General features: G+C 45.0%; 1 protein-coding gene across 5 annotated transcripts in view; it reads left to right on the plus strand.

Moving 5' to 3' along the window:
* Positions 1-25,867, plus strand: part of thsd7ba (thrombospondin, type I, domain containing 7Ba) — a 1,373,128-nt gene that overhangs the window by 627,567 nt on the left and 719,694 nt on the right. For all 5 annotated transcript variants that reach the window (XM_038789927.1, XM_038789926.1, XM_038789930.1 and 2 more), the window contains 2 exons: positions 6,861-7,016; positions 18,730-18,933. In XM_038789927.1, coding sequence (XP_038645855.1) covers positions 6,861-7,016; positions 18,730-18,933 — 360 coding nt within the window. The remainder of the gene's footprint in view (positions 1-6,860; positions 7,017-18,729; positions 18,934-25,867) is intronic.

Below are 25,867 nucleotides of genomic sequence, written 5' to 3' on the forward strand. Positions count from 1 at the left end.
GATTCTCAGTTTGGGAGACTGTGCTCCCGCCGGAGCTGAATTGCACCAGTTTTACGATCCCTTTGCGGTCCTAAAGCAAGATTGTAGCACTTGCCTTTCAGCTCCCCATGCCCATTTCTCAAAGGAGAACAGCTGTGCCTGTGTCTGGTTCCCAACTCAGTGCTCCATGCCATGCAAATCTATGCATGGCATGGAATACGAGGGATTCCCATCGATTCCCGCTATTGGACCGCCATCTTAAAAGGGCAGTCCGATAGCAAGGTCCTGCGGCCATCCACCTCCCCCGGCACAGGAAATAGGCCCCGCCCTCCCCTCCTCCCATTGCATAGCTTCCCGCCCCCACCCCCAGATTGTCTGGGTGCCCACCCTTCCACCCCCAAGTACTGGGGTGACCGGACCAACCCACCCCCAGGTGTAATAGGTAGACCCTCCCCCATGGACCCCTGTACAAGGAGGACACCCCACAGGAACCCCTGCAGTAGGGATACATTCTACAGGGACCCCCTGCCTAAATGAACCCCCTCCACAGATCCCTCTCCACACGGAGATCCCCCCACCCCACCAGAAAAAGGATCCCTGTCTAGAAACTTGAGAACAGTCCAGACAGGGGCAGTGAGACGCATTATAGTTGTAGCACTTGCCTTGCCGCTCCATGCGTCCATTTCTCAAAGGAGACCAGCTGTGCCTGTGTCTCATTCCCACAGTTCCACAGCAAGCCATTCATAGCTTTGTAGTGGTCTATGATTGACAGTTTACAAAAACCATCTGCAGTTTTGATCCATTCATATCCTTTCATGTTTCAGTGGCCTCACTGCTGAAACCCCAATGTTTGTGAACATTGACCAGGTCAAAGAGAGGTATGTGCAGTGGAATCACAGGCTTGAGTGACTGGAATGCACTTAGTGCTTGGAATGCTGTGGAGTCCAGTGACTCGGTTCCTCCACGTTTTCTAAAAAAAGGCAAAAGTTGCAGTCTATTGAGCCAGCGTTCACAAAGGGCAAGATATTCATTTTAATACATTAAATAAATCTTAATATTATTAATGAGCCCACCCGCCACATGATCCCCCCTCACTTATTATTCATACCTCACCGACATGACTTAACTTCGGCAAAGTTTAGCTCAGATACATAAAGGCGTAAATCAGTCGAGAGGACCCCTGGGTGTGCAGAGTTAAAAGGAATATGCCTGTGAAGTTCCCTTGGCACAGATTGGCACTGCCCCAGCACAAGTTGGTACTTCTAGCCTTACAATACCAACCTGGCAGTGACAGCCTGTGCCAACCTGCGCCAAGGGTGGGCCATCTGGGGAGCCCACTTGGCGGGGCGATTCCCATTATGTGTGGTGAGGATGGAGAGCACAGAGGCTTTTGGATGGAGGAACGTGGCAGTGACGGTGGAGCTGCCATTGAGTTGGGGGAGCTGGAATTAAGAAGGGAAGTGGGAATTGAGGGGCAAGCGGACATTGAAGGGGGGATCGTCAGCGATATTGCTGCGGTTGTTGTTGGTGCTGATGATTCGATAGATAAGTATAGGAACAGTAACAGCCAGCTGGACAACGGTGGACGATATCAAAGGCTGTTTGAAATACATGGGGCGGAATGGTTTACTCAAATAGGGGATGGGATGCTGCGATCCCGCACTGGGTCGGAGAATCGCTGGGGTGGGGGGGGGGGGGGGGGGGGTGGGCTCGAATCCCTCAACGCCGAGCCGCCAAGTTCGGCTGAGTCCCGCCGGCGTCTTTCGCGTGTGGTCCTACCCGGCGGGACCTCGGCATTCTGGCTGCGGTGGACGTCCTGATGGGGGGGAAGGGGGGATTCAACTCCGGGGGGCATGCACATTGGCCAGTCCCGCGATCAGGAGCTACCGATCGGCGGGCGGGATCATTCAGGGGAGGGGGCTATGTTCTTCCGCGCTGGGCCCCCATAGGGCTCCGCCATGTTGCCCGGGGGCCGGCGTGGAGACTGCAACCCACGCGCATGTGCGGACCCGCTGCATGAAGCACTCCAGTGCCCTGCTGGCCCCCTGTGCGGCGCAGAATTGCTACTCCTAGCGGCCAGATGACTCCATCGTAAAACGCTCCGGCGTTTACGCCGGCATCAACACTTAGCCCCATTACCGGAGAATCCCACCCAGGGTGTCCTTGTAGCTCTGAGAAGGGCTGTTTCCATACTATGGCAGGAATAGAAGCATGTTTGGAGAAATTCAAACATGGATTTTCAGGAAAGATAGGCATGAATTTCAGGTTTAGTTACACTTTGGCTCATTGATAAAAAGAGAAAAGAATAACTAATCTGATATTTTACTTTTTCAAGCCACTGAGCCTATTTACAAGACATTCCATGAATTCAATTTTTGAATGTTGGGTACCGATCTGAACTATACCCATGTTGAGTGCAACATGGAGCAGATCTCTTTGTTCATCAAACATTTAAAATTAAATAGCCGTGGCTATTCTGTTGTTTAATCCACAATTTCAGTGAAGATTAGAATTCAGTGGGGTGGGTACTGAATACTATTAAACAAGCAGAATCCAAAAATACAATGCAAGTCTTTGACATATAACTTGTCAGAAATCTTTCACTCACAGAGTCAGAGAGTTTTACAGCGCAGAAAGGGGCCCTTCAGCCCGTCCTGTCTGTGCTGGCCATCGAGGGCCTGTCCATTTAAATCCCATTTTCTAGCACTTGATCCATTATCTTGTAAGCTATGACATTTCAAGTGTTCATCAACATACTTCTGAAATGTTGTGAGGCTTCCCACCTCTACCATCTTTTCCGGCAGTGAGTTCCAGATTCCCACCACCCTCTCAAAAGTTTTTCCTCAAATCCCCTCGAGATCCCCTGCCCCTTACCTTAAATCTATGGTCCCTAGTGATTGATCCTTAAGGGGCTTCCTATTGACCCTGTCTATGTCCCTCATCATTTGTACACCTCAATCAGCTTGCCCACAGCCTTCTCTACTCTAAGGTGAACAACCCCAGTCTAACCATCCTCTCTTCATGAAACACTCCAGCCTAGGCAACAACTCATTATCATGCCATTTGCTCAGTTCTCCCTCAAAATGGATGGAAACTAAAATGAGCATCAAAAAATAAATTAGGGAGCTAATCAACTTCTGGCTCTGAAGTTCCTGCCAAATTTCTGCTGACAGAGAAGCCACCACTGCTCTATCATTCCGAAATATCAGATCCAGCCTCAATTACATCGTCACAGGCTAATTTGCATACTGAAAGAAGCTCTCACCATGGGGTATATGTATTGCTTGAAATTTAACATTGCAGTCGGTCAGATTGGGGATGAAAAGGATGCATAAGTTCATTGTTCCATTTCAAATATCTCCTCCACTCAACCCCACCTGAACTCCCCCCCCCCCCCCCCCCCCCCACCCCCCCACCCCCACCAACGCTCGCTACAACCTGATTTCTGCCAAGATGGGGGATTAAATAGGTGGTGTAGAGTGACACTGCTAATACTGCCCTTTCAGTCATGCCTGGAGACCATACATGACTGGGATTTATTTTACACTTAACATTTGGTCACTCGAACAATTCTCCACCTACTGCATTCTGTTGGAGGAGTCATCTTGTCTCCATCGGTTACATAGACACATAGAAAATAGGAGCAGGAAGAGGCCATTTGGCCCTTCAAGCCTGCTCCGCCATTCATTATAATCATGGCTGAACATCCAACTCCAGAGCTTAATCCCGCCTTCCCCCCATATCCTTTGATTCCCTTCACCCTAAGTGCTCTATCTAACTGCTTCGTGAAAACATGCAATATTTTGGCCTCAACTACTTTCTGTGGTAACAAATTCCAAAGGCTCATCACTCTGTGGGTGAAGAAATCTTTCCTTACCTTTGTTCTAAATGGCCTACCCCGTATCCTCAGACTGTGATCCTGCTTCTGGACACACCAATATCCTTCCTGCATCTACCTTGTCTAGTCCTGTTAGAATTTTATAGGTTTCAATGAGAGCCCTCTCTTTCTTCTAAACTCCAGTGAATAGAATCCTAACTGATTCAATCTCTCCTCATACGTCAGTCCTGCCATCCCAAGAATCAGTCTGGTAAACCTTCGCAGAGACCAAAATTGCACACAATATACCAGGTATGGGTTCACCATGGACCTGTATAATTGCAGCAAGACAGCCACCTTCCTATACTTGAATGGCTAGCATACCATTTGCCTTCTTTCCTGCCTGCTGTACCTGTATGCTTACATTTAGTGACTGGTGTACGAGGACACCCAGGTCTCATTGCACATTTCCTGCTCCTGATTTATGGCCATTTAGATAATAATCTGACTTCTCGGTTTTGCGACCAAAGTGGATAACCTCACATTTCTCCAAATTATACTGCATTTGCCATTCATTTGCTCACTCTCTCAACTTGGGAAAATCGCACTGAAGAATCTCGGTATCCTCCTCACAGATCACCTTCTCACCCAACTTGGTGTCATCTGCAAATTTGGAGATATTACATTTTGTTCCCTTCTTAATATATATTGTGAATTGCTGGGGTCCTCACACTTGCTGGGACATGAGATTCTGACTGGGGGACAGATGATAACGACATCTTGAGGCAGATCGACATGAAGTCGAAGGAGAATTAGGCATTAGGCATTGGCCTAATGTACCCCACTAGTCACTGCCTGTGAATTTTAGAACATAAGAATTAGGAGCAGGAACAGGCCACCTGGCACTTCGAACCTGCTAATAATAATAATCACTTATTGTCACAAGTAGGCTTCAATTAAGTTACTGTGAAAAGTCCCTAGTCGCCACATTCCTGCGCCTGTTCGGGGAGGCCGGTACGGCAATTGAAGCCGCGCTGCTGGTATTGTTCTGCATTACAAGCCAGCTGTTTAGCCCACTGTGCTAAACTAGCTCCGCCATTCAATGAGATCATGGCTGATCTTTTGTGGACTCAGCTCCACTTTCCCATCTGAACACCATAGCCCTTTATTCCTTTATTCTTCAAAAAAACAACGTATCTTTATCTTAAAAACATTTAAAGAAGGAGCCTCAACTGCTTCATTGGGCAAGGAATTCCATACATTCACAACCCTTTGGGTGAAGAAGTTCCTCCTAAACTCATTCCTAAATCTACTTCCCCTTATTTTCAGGCTATGCCCCCTACTTCTGCTTTCACCCGCCAGTGGAAACAACCTGCCCGCATCTATCCTATCTATTCCCTTCATAATTTTATATGTTTCTGTAAGATTCCCCTGCATCCTTCTAAATTCCAACGAGTAGAGTCCCAGTCTATGCAACCTCTCCTCGTAATCCAACCCCCTCAACTGTGGGATTAACCTAGTGAATCTCCTCTGCGCAATCTCCAGCACCAGTACGTCCTTTCTCAGGTAAGGAGACCAAAACTGAACACAATATTCCAGGTGTGACACCTTATACATTTGCTGCATAACATCCCTAGTCTTAAACTCCATCCCTCTGGCAATGAAGGACAAAACTCCATTTGCCTTCTTAATCACCTGTTGCACCTGTAAAGCAACTGTTTGCGACTCATGCTAGAGGACACTCAGGTTCCTTTGCACAGCAGCTTGTTTTAATATTTTATCATTTAGATAATAATGAGGGGCTGGTTTAGCTCACTGGGCTAAATCGCTGGCTTTTAAAGCAGACGAAGCAGGCCAGCAGCACGGTTCGATTCCCGTACCAGCCTCCCCGGACAGGCGCCGGAATGTGGCGACTAGGGGCTTTTCACAGTAACTTCATTGAAGCCTACTCATGACAATAAGCGATTTTCATTTTTTTTCATAATGCCTTTTACTGTTATTCCGACCAAAATGGATAACCTCACATTTGTCAACATTATATTCCATCTGCCAAACCCTAGCCCATTCACTTAAACTGTCCAAATCCCTCTGAGGACTTTCCGTGTCTCTGCACTTTTTGCTTTACCACTCACCTTAGTGTCGTCTGCAAACTTGGACACATTGTACTTAAATCCAAACTCTAAATCATCTGTAAATTGGGGCCCAACACTGATCCCTGAGGGACACCACTGGCTTCTGATTGCCAACCAGAGAAACACCCATTAATCCCCACTCTTTGCTTTCTATTAATCCTCTATCCATGCTACTACTTCACCCTTAACTCCATGCATCTTTATCTTATGCAGCAATCTTTTGTGTGGCACCATGTCAAAAGCTTTCTGGAAATCCAGATATACCACATCCATTGGCTCCCCGTTATCTACTGCACTGGTAATGTCCTCAAATAATTCCACTAAATTAGTTAGGCATGACCTGCCCTTGATGAACAATGCTGCGTCTGCCCAATGGTACAATTTCCATCCAGATGCCAAGCTATTTCTTCCTTGATGATAGATTCCAGCATCTTCCCTACTACCGAAGTTAAGCTAACTGGCCTATAATTACCCACTTTCTGCTGACCTCCTTTTTTGAACAGTGGTGTCACGTTTTCTAATTTCCAATCCGCCGGAATTTTTCTAATTTCCAAACCTCTTTGGCCGACAGAGTGGTGTCAACAGATAATCTGTTTAAAATGTATGTCTTACCATCTAGCCACAAAGTAACAAGTGGTTACTTGGTTGAGATAAGATTTTCTTGTATCTGGCTAGCCATAATCCATTGTGAGTGAGTGCATTTAGAAGAAGAGAAAATTAGAAGGGCTGGGGAATTAAATATTATTCTTTCCTGACCTTCAATTGCTTTATCCTTGGTGCTTATGTGCCATGTTACAAATACCTTTCTAACGCTGTCATGTTTACTTGCTTTTGTTCTTGTTTGCAAATTTGGTGTATTGATGCATTGATGAGACAAATACGCTTTATGCTGTTGAATAATGGAAACAATAAATTGTTTTGCTTTTTTTCAGCATCCAAACCAGTGGACAAGAACCTATGCACAGAACCAATACCAGTTACTTCACAGCTTTGCAACATTGCTTGCCCTACTGACTGCCTGGTTTCGGCTTGGTCTGCATGGAGGCCTTGTATCCCTGAGAACTGCCAGGATCCTCAAAATAATAAAGGTTTCAATACTTATTTTCATTTTTAATTGTTTCGTTGCAGCAGTACGCTCCCCTACATTTTAACCAATGAAGCTTTTACCTCTAATTTTGTTAATATTTAGATATCTCACTCATCGAGCGGAATTGTCCCATGTCCCCACTGGCGGGTTCAGTGACGGGTGGGGGAGGGGGAGCAGAATTTTGTGGGAGGCCCAAGAATCAGTGTTATTTTGTGTGAATTGTTCACTACTGCCCACCATGGGGAATCAGGAAATCCATATGAAACTGATTTGCATCCTACTAATGGGACGTGGATAAAGACCGCCTGGGATCTGTGCCCTACACTCGATTCTCCATAATGGCAGTGGGAACACACGCTGGTCCGGAATATACCTGGAACAAAGTCGCATTCAAAAGTCGGGACTTGCCTGAACAAGACTTTGGGCTGCTCCCGGATTTAAGGATGGAGGGTGCCAGTGTGACCCTAGATCCAGGAACATCACAACAAATTGTGGGGGGAACATTTATCAGGTGGATCTTCCAGCTTAAATGTCACTGAGGAAGGGCGGCACGTGGTGCACCGGGACTACGGCGCTGAGGACCCAGGTTCAAATCCCAGCCCTGAGTCACTGTTCGTGTGGAGTTTATACATTCTCTCCATGTCTGCGAGTGTTTCACCCCCACAACCCAAAGATGTGCAGGTTAGGTGGATTGGCCACACTAAATTTCCCCTTAATTGAGAAAAAAAATAATTGGGTACTCTAAGTTTATTTTTTTTTAAGTGTCACTGAGGAGGTTTCTCTTCCAGCCTCAGGGTGTTCCAGGAGTTCCTTGTTGTTTTACTCAATGATGGATCAGTAATTTCGGGCATCTTTTTAATATGGCAGCCAAATATGATGGCAGGATGCGCTCAATCAAGCCCGCCCAACCACAGAATGTGGTACACAACCCCTGGGTGCACAAGTATTGAGGTCGAGGCCAGAAGATATTGGCTTCCGCAACGGGAAACACTCCCCGCCTCCACCCCCACGGCAGGATTTATTCCCAGATGGAAGAACTCTGCCCATTGTTTCAAACCTATCTCTACGTTAAGTTCCATATTATGAACTGCTCAAAGTTAACTACTTCCAGTCAGGATGAAGTGCTACAGTGCTCATATGATTATGAGATGTAATAAGTCAATTAATGACTTATTAATTACAAACATTTAGTCCAAATTTTATGATTTAAAAACGTCACCAAATACTCCAAAATTCAGGTGTTCTCTGTAATTACCTGATTGATTCCTTTCTTTAGAAGAGCCCCATTTCTTATTCGATTATTCCATTCAACACCTGTCATGTTCTATGAATGATGTGCACATCAACCAGCTGTAATTCAAAAGGAATTTTTTAAATTTCACAATAATTATCAGCAACAGGCAGACCATAGCAACACTTACAGAATAAAACCAAATATTTAATTTAATTCAGGGGGTTTGTTATGGTCCTGCTTGGATAGATGAGTGGGTGTCAAATATATGAATTGGATTCAGGAAATACAATTCAAAGGATTTTGAAACGTCGCCTCGATTTGCAGAAGTTAAACATGCTAATGAATCTTTTGCATTATATTTCAAAGTTGAGAGGTACATTGAAACCATTGGTCTTGCACTTTTCAAATCTTTTCCAGGCAGATACAATAAAAAATCTTCTGTTTTAGTTGGCTTTAAGGACCTTATGAAAAATGGGTTTGAACATAACAGTTATAATCCAGTCCTTGTAGGCCTTGAATCGGTAGCACAAAACTGTCCAGAATTCAGCTAGTTGTAACCAAATTGTCAATTTGGTGATGTATGAGGGCATGCTGTGCTAAACCAAATGACTCTTCCTATTTTAGAGACAGAAATTGGAAATCTTTTAACTTGTAGCTAACCTGGTCTGAAAAACTTGTTGAAAGACCAAAAGGAATTGAAAAAGAAAGGCAGATGGAAGGAAGGATTAAAACAAAAATGGAATGAAATGAAAAATGAAAGCAATATGATGGCATATGTAGCGAAGCAAAGTAACTGCTCAGGTGATTATGAGAATTTTTAGGTCTAATTTTGCTTTGCAGCCTTCACAAAGTGCAAAGGCCCATGGTGCAGGCTGTCACCAAATCTATAGAAAAATTGAAGAAATTAGGTAATTCTAATAGATTGATGAGACAATATCAAGTTTGGGCTTTTTAAGTCTGAAGATCATGTGAGGAATATACTATTGAGGAATGTAATGGGTTACACAGTTGTGAGATTATGAGGAAATGTGAGCTAGAACAGGTACATTTACACTCTGTCTCAAGGTGAACACAGGAGGAGGAAGAATGTGTTGGCCCACATAGGTGGGCTTTAACTGAGGAAGAGAGGAAAGTACTGACCAAAGAGGTATTAGTAAAATAGAAAAAGACAAGTTTGTGATAGATGTAGGAGTGGGGTCATTTTACTTGCAGATACTTCAGCTCTTAATTGAAGCGCTAGCCACACTCAAGAAGCTCGGGAGCATAGAGGACAAAGCAGTCCAGTTATTTGATAGTGCATCTAATGCCTTAAACATTTATTCTTTCCACCACCAGCACAGTGTGGCTGTAGAGTGTACTATCTACAAACGCAGTATAGCAGTTCACCAAGACCTCTTTGGCAATATCTCTTAAATCCTCAATCTCCACGGCCTTGGAGAAAAAGGACAACAAACACATGGGACCAGCACCAACTGCTAGTTATTCCCCAAATTACACCCCATCCAGGCTTGGAAAGACATCATCAATCCTTCATCTCCACTGGATCAAAATCCTGGAACTCCTTCCCATGGAGATACCTAAACTGCAGCGGTTCAAGAAGGTGGGTAAGCACCACCTTCTCAAGGGCAATTAGGAATGGAGAACACATTTTGATCTTGCCACCAATGTCCACAGCCAATCTACAAATATAAAAATCTATTTATGATAAATCTAAGACCACTAATGTGAGGTTATTCTTGTACAACTACATCCATGTCCTTGGGGCCTGACTCCTCACTTTGATCTCCATGGCTAGTTGCTTCCAGTGCCTTCTGAGTGTGCACCTGAAAGATTTCCTGGGTCTCTACTGATGCAGATATCTCTTTTGTTTTCATCTCCTCTATCAAGCCCTCTAGTACAGTGCCAGAAAACCTTGGATCTCACTCTCTCCCATGTTATATCAATATTTGTCATTTCAGAGGTCAAGTGCATATCCTGAATGTCTGCTAGCATGTGCTGCAGCCAAAATTCTCTAGGTGCAAGGTAACTTGAGGAATGCAGTCTAATCCTACTTCGTACTCATCAGCCCCAATAGTTTCTCCCTGCATTCAAACAAAAGCGGCATAATGCTACATGTATGCTGGAATCATTTGAGACAACAGGAAACCTATGAAATTGATATAGAAAATAGAACATAGAACATACAGTGCAGAAGGAGGCCATTTGGCCCATCGAGTCTGCACCGACCCACTTAAGCCCTCACTTCAACCCTACCCCTTTAACCCAATAACCCCTCCTAACCTTTTTGGACACCAAGGGCAATTTAGCATGGCCAATACACCTTACCTGCCAATCTTTGGACTGTGGGAGGAAACCGGAGCACCCAAAGGAATCCCACGCAGGCATGGGGAGAACGTGCAGACTCCGCGCAGACAGTGACCCAGCAGGGAATCGAACCTGGGACCCTGGTGCTGTGAAGCCACAGTGCTAACCATTATGCTACCGTGCTGCCCTGTGTTTCCTGTGTTGCAGTCAATGAGTGCAGGTTAGACATGCATCGGGGTCCTGCAGTTTATTTTAGGGGACTGTCAAATTTAGCTATTTTGCAAAATGTGGGTAATAATTTGAAAAGAGTTACAGGAGTATGTTTTCCTGTGAATAATGTGAATAATGTTAACATAAGCATAGAATCAAGACAAAGTGAAGGTGGTCTGAAAGTCAAAAATATGGAAGAGTTGTCAAAAGATTGAGTTAGCGTCAATGGCACAGGTTTTGAGGATGCTGTGATATGTCGGATCAAGGCTCTTCAGAGAGTAGAAGTTCTGACTAATCTGATGGGATTAAAATTGGTGCCGATCATTGTGTTCAAATATAATGTGGCCTCATTGGCCAAGCTCAGTGCATCAGATAACATGGCTACCTACCTGAAAGCATTCAATTAATCGCCAGTGTGCCTCGGTATTTGACTAAGGCCAATTATTTTCTTAATCCTCAAGAATGATGCTCCCTGTTTTTCTGATTTTAAATGTTGGAAATAAGTGGATGAAATAACTGAGTGGGGAAAGTCACTCTCGAGCACAAACTGCAGTCAGTGAGTTTCAGGAGATTCTCAACACTGCCAATGAATTGTGTGAGGAAAACAGTATTCAGCTACATCCTACTAACCATGTGAATAAACTTTGATAGACTTTGATGAGCACATGCCCCTTGATATAAAATTTGGCAATTATACTTTGGTGGAGTTGAAAACCTTGGGTATATACATTGAAGCTGACTTGAAGTGGGATGGCCAGGTGGGCAGTATGCTTAAAAACAATAAACGGATATATATTCTCAGACCCCTGATCCCTTTGAGATTCCCCTTTGCATGACCTGTTGTGGATCTTGTTGCAAAAACCTAGTTCATAATTTATAAGTTTTGGAAAAACAATTTAGTTTGAGGAATTAAAGTTTGAGCTGTAAAAAAATGGGGAGACCTGATTGAGAAACTGATAAGTAACCATGAGATATGTGCAAAAAACAAGTTTGGATTTATGTGCAGTTAACCTGTGTTATCTTGCAAGGTCAGAGATGATAGTGAAAAACCTTGTCCAATGAATGATCCATCTCTAAGCTGGTGATGGCCGCAGGGAGTCTGAGGAAAGGGCAATTATATCCAATGGAAATATAAATTACTCATACAGGATACAGAATCAAAGAGTTATGTTGAAGGTAAAATAATTAATTTGCGTTTCCATTTGAGGGCATCTTAAAGCATACCAGGTTGCCAGGGAGGTAATGGGCACGATTCAGTGGACTCAAGTTCAAGACCGACAAATGGTGTGTTTAGCAGTGTGTTTCTTGGCAACTGCAGTGCCAAGAAATAACCTCCAATCCAACAGCACTTTGCCCTTTTTGGTTTGGCCTCTTTTCCGAGGCTGCACTGGAACCCTGGAAGTGCCACCCAGACCCTCTTGCAGTTAGGCTCATTTAAATATGCAGATTATGTATCTCACCAGTGAGGGTGAGATCCTGATCATGCCAGGCAGAGTGAGTTGAGTGACCTGCAATTGGCCCAGCGGAAAGCCTGACTTGAGGCTCGTGCACGATTCACCTGTTGCCCGTGGATCTATGCCAGGTGCAATGGGGTCGTTGAATCATGCCCAATGATTCAGGGTAGAGCCTTGGTTAGAAGGCTCTTCTTAATTTTCTCTGTGTGTTTGCTGACAAAAGCAGGCAATTCAGTTTGGCAACAGATGGGGAAATTGCAGATTTGGTTTTGTGCAGGCAAAATTTACTAAGTAGGAAAATCCAAAGGGAATGACTGTTAGTCAGCCTGCATTTAAGCAGAGAAAATGAGATGCGGGTGAGGGTTGAAGCTCAGCTTGGAATACATAAAGAGGAAAGAAGCTGGAGTATTTGTCTAGTTTTAAGCTAGAGGAAGAAATCTGCAGTGGTCCTCACAGCACCTTGTAGCAGAAAGCATTCAGCTTAAATAGTTTCCTTGGAAAGAGCTATACAGAAGCTATGGGATCACACTGGGCTAAATCGCTGGCTTTGAAAGCAGACCAAGCAGGCCAGCAGCACGGTTCGATTCCCGTACCAGCCTCCCCGAACATGTGGCGACTAGGGGCTTTTCACAGTAACTTCATTTGAAGCCTACTCGTGACAATAAGCGATTTTCATATAGGGAAAATGCAGTCCAAGAACGTCCAGAGTCAAACAAGAAGCTAAAGATTCATGGTTGTGAGACCATTAAACAAAATTGGAGGGTCACTTAACCAAAAGCTTGGACCTGGAAGAAAGCTGGAATACCAAGGAAAATTAAAGTAAATTCTGGAGGACCTTTGGGTTGGTCCGAGGAAAAGTGAATGAACTTTCAAAATTTCACAAGATACCGAAGCTCTTGGGGGAAAGTAAAAAACAGAACCGAGTTTATAGCGTAACTCTTTATAAGCTTTAGGGTTAAGTGCTTGCTTTGATAAATATTTTTGCATATATTAAAGGTTGTTTTGGTTTAAAAACATGAAATCTTGTGACATAGTTCTGTAAGTTAATTGCAGGATTTTCAGATTTAATGTAAACAGTCCTTATCAGGATCATAACAATCTAAGCTGGCGAGGTTAAAAACACTGTGCGCAATATTTTCCCAACAATTGGCAAAGGCCGTTGTCGGGCAGAAAAAGCACCTTTGGAATCATCAAGAGCAATGGGGAAATTCTCTGCCACATAATCCAGTATTTTGGAAGAAAACGTCAAGGAGTGGGTCCCATGATACATGGCTGGCAGACTGGCCTCTCATTCGTCTGCCCCACCAACAACTTAGTCAGCCGAGGACCGGGGCACCATTTCTAAAGGCTATCCCAGTGCAGAGAGAACAAAGGCGTTCACCTTGGGACCAACCCCTGCAGCTTCCCGGGACTATATAGGCAGTGCTTCCTGGCACTACCTGGGCACTGGCTCTGGCACTCCTCCCTGAAACTTCCTCGGGCACTGCCCCTGGCACTGCTCCTTGAAACTTCCCCTGGCACTGCCACGGCACTGCCCACTGGCGCTGGCCCAACACCGCCCCAGGGACTGAGCCATGGTACTGCCCAGCCATGTCCCCCTGGCACTGCCCAATGGAACAGAACGAGAGGTGGTTTGTATAAAATATAAACACTAATTTGTTCTGTGCTGTAAATTCTTTCTAACCTTTCAATCATTCAACCCATGTTCCAAATATTATTTTACTTTTCATACTGTTCGAAAGCTGTTGATGTTTCCAGTTCACGACCACCTTCTCAAGGACAATTACAGATGGGGAATAAATGTTTGTCCAGCGAGCAATGCCCACATCCCATAAATTAATTTAATAAATTATAATAGATGCTCAGCTGATAGACTTTTAACTCGACTAAAATCCCCTTTCACCTTCCTATTGAATTTTCCATGTGCCTAATTATTGTTAGGCCTAACTTAATCATATGGTGTGCTTTAAGTGTTGATTTAGTTTTAATCTTGGAAAATTTACTGCAGTCCACCACCCATATTTCCTAAATCCTGACTCACATAGGACACTTTTTTTTGCCTCGACTGGGACGAGAACTGTTTACCTCTCTCAGTTATTTTTCTTTTAAGCTGACATGATTATAAATTGACACAATGATTGTTGTTTCAACCACTTGTGTCTTGGAGCGGCAAGACATCATTTGATATCTGTGACTCATGCGTAATTTTTCTCATCCTGGTCATTAGGCAAGGTTCGAACAGTGGTTGCATTTTTCACCAGAGGTCAGGACTGCTCTTGTTCACTGACAACTGTCCACTTACAGAGGAGAATTGGTACAGCATTTCCCTATTGAATAGTGAGAGGCAAAGCCAGTCACAGAAACTCTGCTGAGAGCTTTAAAATTTGACGACCACATGTGAACTAAGTAATGGGATGAAGCGTGTAAATTTATTCCTGAACCCTAAATGAGTCACATTGTCTGAGAGATATAAACGGCAGTGAAACTGGTGGAGATTTATAACTTCACGGCTGTTGAACTGCATAGGCAACAGCGTGTTCTGCCAGCAATCGGTAACTGTGAAATAATATAATCTTAGTCACTCACACTCTGAAGATTTTGAAATAATGAAGCCCTTATGATATTTGAGTGAAAAAAAATCCTGCTCCACTCCACCCCTTTCCCTATTTGATTTGTGGTTTATTCAGCAATTGTTTCAGGTTGTTTCTGACAATGGTTATACATCTTTGTGTGCCATAGCACAGACAATTAAAAAAATGGACTAAATAAATTGAACTCCATTCTAATGGTACTGAATGAGAAGCATCAGTTCAATCTTTGAAAGGTGCTGTGCATGAATTGCGGGTTTAAATTCAGCATGGCGATTCTCATTTTTATCATTTACAGGTTATTTAATACCAGTTGGCATGAATAATGGATTATTTTAGGCTGTATATAAAGTTGAGCTTATTATCACTGTGTTTTCGAAGCAAACTCTAGCCAAATTGTTCATGCAACTTGAGCTGCAAACAGAAAACAAACACCATGATAAACCCAGAAAGAATGGGAAGAAGTGCCAATCGATAAGGAACCTCATGAATTTCTGGCTTTAATTGAAAGGCAGTAGCTCTGGTTCTTCAGACTCACGTAGGCAAACTTTAGGAGTTAGAGAATAAATGGAAGTTTTTAAAAATTCATTTTTACGGGATGTGGTCTTCGCTGGCTAGGCCAGCATTTGTTGCCCATCCATAATTGCCCTTGAGAAAATGGTGGTGAGCTGCCTTCTTGAACCACTGCAGTCCATGTGGTGTAGGCGCATCCACTGTGCTATTAGGGAGGGAGGTTTAGGATTTTGACCCAGCGACAGTGAAGGAACGGCGATATATTTCCAAGTCAGGGTGGTGAGTGACTTGGAGGGGAACTTGAAAGTGGTGATGTTCCCAGGTATCTGCTGCCCTTCTTCTAGAATGGTAGTGATCGTGAGTTTGAAAGATGCTGTCTAAAGAGCCTTGCTGACTTCCGACAGTGCACCTTGTAGACGATACACACTGCTGCTACTGTGCGTTGGTGGTGGACGGAGTGAATGTTTGTGGAAGGGGTGACAATCAAGCAGTCTGCTTTGTCCTGGATGGTGTTAAGCCTCTTCAGAGTTGTTAGACCGGCAAGTGCGGAGATTTCCATCACACTCCTGACTTGTGCCTTGTAGGTGGTGGACAGACTTTGGGGAGTCAGGGGGTGAATTACCCACTGCAAGATTCCTAGTCTTCAAAATGCTTGTGTAGCCACAGTATTTGTATGGCTAGTTCATATCAGTTCCTGGTCAATGGCAACCCCCAGGATATTGATAGTGATGGAATTCAGTGATGGTTATGCCATTCAATGTCATGGGGTGACGATTTGATTCTCTCTTATTGGAGATGGTCATTGCCTGGTACTTGTGTGGCGCGAATGTTATTTGCCACTTGTCAGCCCAAGCCTGGATATTGTCCAAGTCATGTTACATTTTCACGTGGACTGCTTCAATGTCTGAGGAGTCGTGAATGGTGCTGAACATTGTGCAAACATCAGCGAACATCTGATCTTATGTCGAAGGGAGGTCATTGATGAAGTAGTTGAAGGTGGTTGGGCCGTGGATACTAACCTGAGGAACTGCTGTAGTGATGTCTCGGGATTGAGATCAGTGTTATGCCAGTGTATAAGTACAACCTGTTTTTATGCTGCTATTGTAATGCTGCTGGGGCATGGCCTGTTCTTTACCAGTGACTATAAATGTCATAATCACCCTTAATATCCTTTTAGGATGTTGTCAGTGAAATCAGCCACATCTCCCATTCTGCAGTAACCAACTGCACTGGACTAATCACTTATGATGCCAGAGTAAATCAGTACATTACCTTCCCAATGTACACCAACAGCCAGAATGGGACTTCTGGGATGTGGAGCAGAATAGAAACTATCAGAAGACAAGTTTTTCTGGACAGTAAAGGCTCCCACTCCATCAATGTATAATTGGTATACGTTCACTGTAAAAGAATAATGCAAGTATCTATCTGTTTCACATGACACCTTCATCTGCAACAATCATCCATCCCCCTTCCCCACCTTTTCTCCAATCCAGGAATATCAGAGATTGGCCACTAGGGGACAAAGGGCAGCATGGTAGCACAAGTGGATAGCACTGTGGCTTCACAGCGCCAGGATCCCAGGTTCGATTCCCCGCTGGATCACTGTCTGTGCGGAGTCTGCACGTTCTCCCCATGTCTGCGCGGGTTTCCTTTGGGTGCTCCGGTTTCCTCCCACAATCCAAAGACGTGCAGGTTAGGTGGATTGGCCATGATAAATTGCCCTTAGTGACCAAATGGTTAGGAGGGGTTATTGGGTTACAGAGATAGGGTGGAAGTGAGGGCTTAAGTGGGTCGGTGCAGACTCAATGGGCCGAATGGCCTCCTTCTGCACTGTATGTTCTATGTTCTAAGGGAGACCCCTCTCCCCTGTCACAGACATATCTGATGGCACCCCTCAATAACCCCACCATGTCTGAGCCACATCGGTACAATCAGAGCCATTGGTTATCAGGAACATTGCGGAACGTATCATTGACACCTTGAAGCAAAGGTTTAGGTACCTGGTTGTTCTGGGTCCTCCTCACAACACAATTCGAACACAGCAGGCCGCATCATTGTATTTGTAGCCGACTACACTACCTGACAAATGCAAAAATAATTGAGTTGCAGAAAGCATGGCAATAATGAGGAGCATGATCGGATGAAGAAGAATGGGATGAAGATTAGGAATAAGTAAGGAACGGCACCACAATGCAATGCAACAAGAGAGGCTAGAGAAAATGTCGCTCTGTCAATTTTTACCTGGTCTCTCTAACTGCAGTTCATTCTGGTGCCCCTCCTTCTTTTACTGATAAAACCCCCTCTACATTTAAAATCCTCATTATCCTTTCACTACTTTTTTGATTCTATGTCAAAAATCATTGAAGCCATTCACCCAACCTTGACATCCTGAAAGCTCAGGCTTGCCAGCTGCAATGAAAATCAATTATGGACCAGAGTCCCATATGAGACAGATGTTATGCTCTTAATTCAAAATGCAACATTCTATCTAGTGAATTGTTTCTCAACCAAGTAATGAACCCTTAATGCTTTTCTTAAAATGTTTACCCACTTAAGCTGCTCATTTGCCATCGTGCTTTTCTTGCCTTATTTTATCTCCATAAGATGGCATCAGGTGATTCTGTCTGTCATGTATTCGTGTAATGTATACATTTATTGCTAAAGTATAGACTTCATCCAAAATGTCAAGATATTGATGCTTCTGAAAATTAGCCAGAAGAATTTTTATTGCTGCAGCATAGCACAAGGATTTGCAGCTGCCTATTTGGTGGAATACCTGGCCACCACTGTAGTCGCCACTATTTGTAGGCTTTATAGCTCTTGTATCGTCTGTTTTCTTGTGTAAAGAATTGACTCTAAATAAATCATTAGTGGTCACTGTTACTACCTCCACAGGTTTCTCTTGCCTTTAATTGTTTGGTAGTGTCTTATATGGCTGATGTAAAACAAAGATGAAAACTGGGCTTTCGATGAGTTCCCTTGCACTTTGTCAAATTTTGAGATGACTATACTGTCATTACCTTTTCACTGAGGCATAAGAGTGTTGCCAAGCTATGCGATCTTATTTGTTGCATTGCAGAACCAGTTTGAGTGACGATAATTTATTTCTGTTTGTTTTTTTTTAATATAAATTTAGAGTCCCCAATTCTTTTTTTCCAATTAAGGTGCTATTTTGCATGGCCAATCCATCTACCCTGTACATCTTTTGGGTTGTGGGGGTGAGACCCACACAGACATGGGAAGAATGTGCAAATTCTACACGGACAATGACCCAGAGCCGGGATCGAACCTGGATCCTTGATGCTGTGAGGCAGCAGTGCTAACCACTACACCACCGTGACGCCCTACCATTTGTTTGCCTAAATACTGTGTGCATTATTCACTGAAATTCTGTCAATTTAATTGTAGGTTTTAAGATGAGAAGACGCCATGTAGTCAGGGAGCCCACTGGCAACACTGGAAGATGCCCACATCTAGTAGAATCCATTCATTGTGAGGAACCAGTTTGCTACCATTGGCACCTACTTGAAGACAGCCTCTGTGTGGCAGAAAATTATCAAACATGTGGCAGAGGTACCTTCAATCAAACAGCTTTGTGCAAGAGTAACCAAGGTTAGTACTGTGCTGAATCAGTTCAGATTGAGAATGCTGTAAATTTGGCAAATCAGACTGGAGAGTATTTATTTGATGTGTTTGTTAATTTTCCATTTGTGGTCAATTATGAAGTCTCAGTTTCATCCCTATAGTCCATAAATGTAAGCTTCACTTTCCTTTTGGCTTCAAAGTTCTTTGTTCAAATTTTGTTTTTAATATTTTCTGTCAGTACCTATTTTATCAGCTTATCTCTCTCTGCCTGTGCATCTTCCTACTTATGAGCACATGAATGTAAAACGGGTTCTTAAAATGGTATGATGGAAAAGACGGTGTTACGATTTTGGGGTTTATAAGATTATTCAGTTTTGGGACTGTGAGTTGAATTCTCCAACTTTGAAGCGAAGTGCCAAGGCGGGCGTGGGAGCGTGAAGTGTTTACCGCTGTGGGAGCCGATGGGAAAACATGCCAAATCATCCGGCCTCAACCTCATACATTATGTACCCAGATGTTTTACACATTGTTCAGTGGCTGGGATGGCGCTAGTCCACTGTCATGTCTGAGTGCCATATTGAAAAGGTGTCCAACATCACTGATCCTCGATTGAAGAAAGAAGCTGGACCTCCTGAAAATGAAGATAGATCTCCAGGAGCACTCTGAGACTAGAAGATGAACCGCCTGAGATGAAAGATGAATCTCCAGGAACAATCTGAGTCTGGAAGATGGACCTCCTCCAGGGCACCTTATCTGGACAGTTCACCTGCAAATGAACCCACACTCACTGCTCTTGTATTCAAGGGTCTAGGGCTGTGGGCGGCCTCCATCCTAAACTCGGGGGGAAGCCCCAGTCATTGTTCCGCACGGTAGAACAGTGGTTAGCACTGTTGCTTCTTAGTGCCAGGGACCAGGGCTTGATTGCCGGCTTGGGTCACTGTCTGTGCAGAGTCTTCACATTCTTTCACAAAGATTCCGCCCACAAGTCACAAAAGACGTGCTTGTCAGGTGAGTTGGGCATTCTGAATTCTCCCTCAGTGTACCCAGACAGGCGCCTGAATGTGCCGACTGGGGGATTTTCACGGTAACTTCATTGCAATGTTAATGTAAGCATACGTGTGACACCAGTAAAGGTTATAAATGATTGTAAGTTCATGCCAGTGTGATTTCAGGGCCTATCGCCATATTCTCCTCCCATGCCTGCCATTGAACATGCCAGCAGGGAGCTTGGGAGAATCCTGCCCTGTGTCTTTAATTTAAGATAAAGTGAAAACAGTCAGGTGTCCTGTTCTCAAGTCTGCCTGACAACAAGCCTGGGTGGTTTGATTGTTAGAGATTAAAGAGAGCTTCAGATTGTTTTGCAAGAAGGTGCAAAGAATTTGTAAACAATGGCAGCAGCCTGTGTGCTAACAGTGGATGGACTGTGGGCAGGATTCTGTCAGCCTGGGGCTGGGACGGCAAATTGCAGCGACCGGCGCAAATCGCGCCCCGCCGCCCCAATGCCGGGACGTCTGCGGAGAATTGGCACTATTGGCGCCGCGTGGTCAGAGCAGCGCATGTCGGGGGCCTCTCTACACAGCCCCCCCCTTCGGTGATTCTCGGCCCGGGATGGGTCGAGCGGCCATTACAAATTACACGAGTCCCGCCGGCGCCATTCTAATCTGTTCTCAGATCAGGACCCTTCGGTGTGGAAGGGTCCGGGGCGGCCTATGGCGGGGGGGGGGGGGGGGGGGGGAGAGGGTGGATCGACCCCGGGGGGCCCTCCGTTGTGGCCTGTCCCGCGATCGGGGCCACCGATTGGCGGGCTGGTCTCTCGGGCTGGGGGCCTCCTTTCTTCCGCACCGGCCCCTTTAGCCCTACGCCATGTTGCGTCGGGCCGGTGCGGAGAAGGGAGCCACTGCGCATGCGCGCATTGACACCGGTGCCACTGCACATGATTGGACCCCAAGGCACCCAGTTGATGCCGGGATCAGCAGCTGGAGCAGCGTGGGCTGCTCCAGTACCGTGCTGGCCCCCTGTAGGGGCCAGAATTGCTGATGCTGAGGCTGTGTTGACACCATCGAGAAATGCGCGGCTTTTCCGACGGCGTCAACACAGCCTCAGGATCAGAGAATCCCGCCCTGTGTGTCTCCACAGTTCCATGAAAAGTGTTGAGAATGTTGGGCTCTAAATAGTCCATTTCTAAGATAATAGAGAATTGTTTTCTCAAGGATAACTAATCAGCATTTCTACCTTGATGCAAGGTCCATGTCACCATGTGCTTTGTGTATGGAAGGGCTCTTAAGATATTCCTGAAACCTCACAGTCAATGTTTGTCAATCAGGGAGAGGAGAACAGCCATCTGACACTGACACTGTTGCAAGAAAGCAGTTAGGAACTCAAGCTTGGATTGGAAAGACCAAATTAATGAGGAATTAAAATGATGCTGTAAAATTTGCCTAGTTTTAGCTAGTGTGAGAAATCTCCAGGAAAACCAACACCGTGAAAAACAATTGTGGAGTTAAAAATTGGAGTTGATTTGATTTATTGTCACGTGTATTGAGGTACAGTGAATTTCCAGGCTGGGAAAGGAAAAGATTTGATGCAAACCCTTGGGAGCTAAAGACAATTTTGGAATAGTTCTGGGAGAATTGAATGTCTGATTAAAGGTTGGTGGAATGCATGCTTGACAGTGGGGTTTCTTGGTTGTGACAGTGGGGTTTCTTGGTTGTGTTAAAAGTTCAAATTCTCTGCTCCTGGGAAAAATCGGGAGGGCCGTCGTGAAACTCGGCCTAGTTTCACGACGGCCTCGGAGGCCGCTCCTCGCCCCCTATTCTCCCCTCCCGGCGGGGCTAGGAGCGGCGCTCCGTAACTCTCGGCCGCTGGGCGGCACGCTGAGAGTGACGCGTCGGCGGCTCCTATGTGATGTCAGCGCGCATGCGCAGGTTGGCCGGCTCCAACCCGCGCATGCGTGGCTGACGTCACGACGGCCGACAGCCCGAACCCGCGCATGTGCGGTGGCTGTCTTTCCCCCCAGCCGCCCCGCAAGACGTGGCGGCTTGATCTTGCGGGACGGCGGAGGGGAAATAGTGCGTCCGATTGAGACGCCGGCCCGACGATCGGTTGGCACTGATCGCGGGCCTGTCCCCTCCCGAGCACAGTCGTGGTGCTCATTCCCCACCAGGCCCCCCTACAAGCCCCAAAACGGGCATCTCACAGTGATTTCACGACGGCAGCGACCAGGTGTGGTTGCCGCCGTTGTGAAATGGTCGCGAACGGCAGGCCGCTCGGCCCATCCGGGTCGGAGAATCGGCGGTCGCCGTGAAAAACGGCGAGCGGCGATTCTTCCGAGCGGGGGGTGGGAGAATCATGGGGGGCGCCAGGGGGTCGTGAAATTAGTCGGGGGGCCCTCCCGCGATTCTCCCACCCGGCGTGGGGATCGGAGAAACGCGCCCAATCTGTAAAGTGTAAGTTGCAGAAAAAAAGTGTTTAGCATTACTGCTTTTAGTCTGTCTGTTATAGCAAACATCTTAAAATCATAAAATCACAGTGTCCCGACAGTGCAGAAGGAGGCCATTTGGCCCATTGCGTCTGTACCAACACTTTGAAAGACCACCCTACCTAGACCCAATCCTCCACCCAATTTCTCCAACCCCAACCTAAGCTGCAATTTAGCATGGCCAATCCACCTAACCTGCACAACTTTGGACTTTGGGAGGAAACCGGAGCACCCGAAGGAAACCCACGAAGACACGGGGAGAATGTGCAGACTCCACACAGACAGTGACCCGAAGTTGGAATCGAACTCGGGTCTCTGTCGCTGTGAGGCAGTAATGCCAACCATTGTGCCACCATGCTGCCATGTGAAATCTTGTTGTGTTGTCTGTTCAACTATTAACTGGAAGTTTGAATTTGTTTTTTAAATCATTGATCTTTACAGGAATCAGAACAAGAGGTAAGTCAACACATAATTTGTTACATTGGCTAGGACAAGCCTGAAATTTCCTGCTCAATGTCAGTGAAATTCAAAATCTATTCAATTAAGCTTTGATCCAAAGCAACCTTGAATTTAAGTTCTGCCTTTTAAATGTTTACAGGGCAAGAATTTGGTGAACAAGAGATTAAATATAACTTCCTGAATCACCCAATGTTTTCAGAGATTAAATGCTCAGTCATGGTGGATAGAAATGTCCAGTATTTCAATGTTGCTGTCTGCTTCCATTCAACCTGATTGAACCACGGGATCACATTGTTTAAATGTTTTCAATATATTCTCTGGAGAGGTTATCCAGGGAACTTTAAGAAAGGAGGACCATGTAATTCGGAGCACCCTGCCCTTAAAATGATCACTTAAACCTAAGTGGCCACATTTTAAACCTCTTTTAGAAAGGCTGAAAGTCATGTTGTTATGATCATTGTCAAAGATTGCAGAAAGGGAATAGAAGTAGCAGACATAAAGGAAGGTACAATTAAACTTCAAGGCACAAGATCAGTTTGATAAGCAGTGAAGCAGCGCAGCTCCGACCGATCCACTGGTTGTTCTTGACAAAGTTCACGTACTTGGGCATGAGATGGATATAAGGAAGCTTGCTCCCATTAGCACCTCAGAACGTCTCCACATGACAAGCAATGCACCATGTTGACAAGGATAGCAGACAGATTGAATGTTGTCGACAGTATCTGTTCTACTTGGAAATAGATGCAAGACAGGTGCCAACCATTGGAGTCTCAAGATTAAAGCATTCCAATCCACGAGTCAGCTTGTTAATGTAGCGCAAGAAAAAGCAGTTTTTTAAACTGAGATTGAAGGTTGTCAGTATCAATCAATTGATCAGCTGGAGGACAGGATTGCAAGCTCTCAGAACTGATTCATCCAAAGTTGCTATCTCCAACTGCTGATTGCACATGAACGCAAGTCAGAAGACTTTTAAGATAACCTGAAAATCGCAGTTGTAAATGGTTTTATTTAGTGTGCTGTTAACACACAATTAAAAAAAATATTGGATATAATTTTTTCAAAAGAACATAGCCAAATGTTGCGGTAGACAAAGGTTTAGAACATAGAACATAGAACACTACAGCGCAGTACGGGCCCTTCGGCCCTCGATGTTGCGCCGACCTGTGAAACCATCTGAAGCCTATCTGACCTACACTATTCCATTTTCATCCATATGTCTATCCAGTGACCACTTAAATGCCCTTAAAGTTGGCGAGTCTACTCGCTTTGCAGTCTTTTTTTTTTGTGATTTTCTTTGGTGGAGCGCAAAATTACCAGGGCTTGGAAATAAATGTGTGTGTTTTGTTGGAGTGGTGATGAGTTACTCACAGGATTTTACTAAAAGCTTAAGTTAAAGTAAAGTCGCCATGGTCCCAGATGATAATAAGCTGCTTTCCCCTTTGAGGAGGAGAGCTGACTGTTAACCTGAGAATCACCACACTTCACAGGAGGGGCAATGTTGAGAAGGCAGGGCCTTCATGCATAACCTCAGCCATCATGGGGATTGAACCTGCACTGTTGGCTTTGACTCTTCATCACAAACCAGCTGAGCTAAACTGGCCCCTACTACAGTGATAGTGTACTGATATCAAGGTATATATTGAGTTTACAAAAAAAGAACAAAGAACAAAAGAAAATTACAGCACAGGAACAGGCCCTTCGGCCCTCCCAGCCTGCACCGATCCAGAACCTTTATCTAAACCTGTCGCCTATTTTCCAAGGATCTACTTCCTTCTGTTCCCCGCCTGTTCCTATATCTGTCAAGATACATCTTAAATGACACTATCATGCCCGCCTCTACCACCTCCGCTGGCAAAGCATTCCAGGCACCCACCACCCTCTGCGTTAAAAACAACTTTCCACGCACATCTCCCTTAAACTTTCCCCCTCTCACCTTGAAATCGTGATCCCTTGTAATTGACACCCCCACTCTTGGAAAAAGCTTGTTGCTATCCACCCTGTCCATACCTCTCATAATTTGTAGACCTCAGTCAGGTCCCCCCTCAAACTACGTCTTTCCAACAAAAACAATCCTAATCTACTCAGCCTTTCTTCTTACAGCACAGAAATAGGCCATTTGACCTAACTGGCCTGTGCTGGCTTTTATTCTCCACATGAATCTCTTCCAATCTTTTAATCTACTTCATTTAATGCCATCAGCCCTATTTTCATATTCATTTCTCCCTTATGTGCTTATCTGACTTTGCCTTTGATGCATTTAACCTATTTGCCTCAATCACAGATTTTTGACTTGCTCGTGAACACAGCACTTGATTACTTATCTTCTTTAGGTTTTCATTGGCAACAGTTTTAAAGGCCTTAATCCTGCACTCATTGGGCGTGCGGCTGGCGGACCCAGAAGTGAACAGGATGTGCACTTCTGGCTGCAATGGGTCCATAGCCATGATTTCACGTTGGCTGGCCAAGTAACTGTGTTTCTGTCCCTGCAGCATTTCAGGTATATCTCACAACGTTCTTCAGGCCGATAATACTGATTGTGAGTCTAACACTTGCCTCAGCTTCTGATCAATGGGCAGAATTCAATGTACAATGTGCACCGACCCAGAATCCCGCAGAATCGTGCGAGAGGATGTCAGACGTGTGTCCCGACATCGAGCTCATGCACAATATTGCGGGCAGCTTCCAATTCCTGCGTCGGCAATTAAGCCCAGTAAGCTGGTGGCCAGCGGGTTGAGAAAGACTCAGTGCTGTGGAAGGGACGGGAAGATGGCAGACGCAGAGATAGGTGAAGTTGAGGGTGGGCACTCCCTGAAGGCTGACGGCTGCTGGTGAGCTGCAGTACAGTAAAAATGAAATGGGCCCAACAAAATACTTCAAACTGTGTCAATAGTGCAAATTCAAGAACCCGACAACAGATCACAAATTAACACATTCCTCAAACAAACCTCTCTTATTTTATTTAACCCCGGACATTTTATCCTGGATGGGGTTTGTAGAAAAAATGTGAAGTCCGCCTGGCCAGTT

The sequence above is a fragment of the Scyliorhinus canicula genome, chromosome 2 (assembly GCF_902713615.1).
Source record: "Scyliorhinus canicula chromosome 2, sScyCan1.1, whole genome shotgun sequence".
Taxonomy (NCBI): domain Eukaryota; kingdom Metazoa; phylum Chordata; class Chondrichthyes; order Carcharhiniformes; family Scyliorhinidae; genus Scyliorhinus; species Scyliorhinus canicula.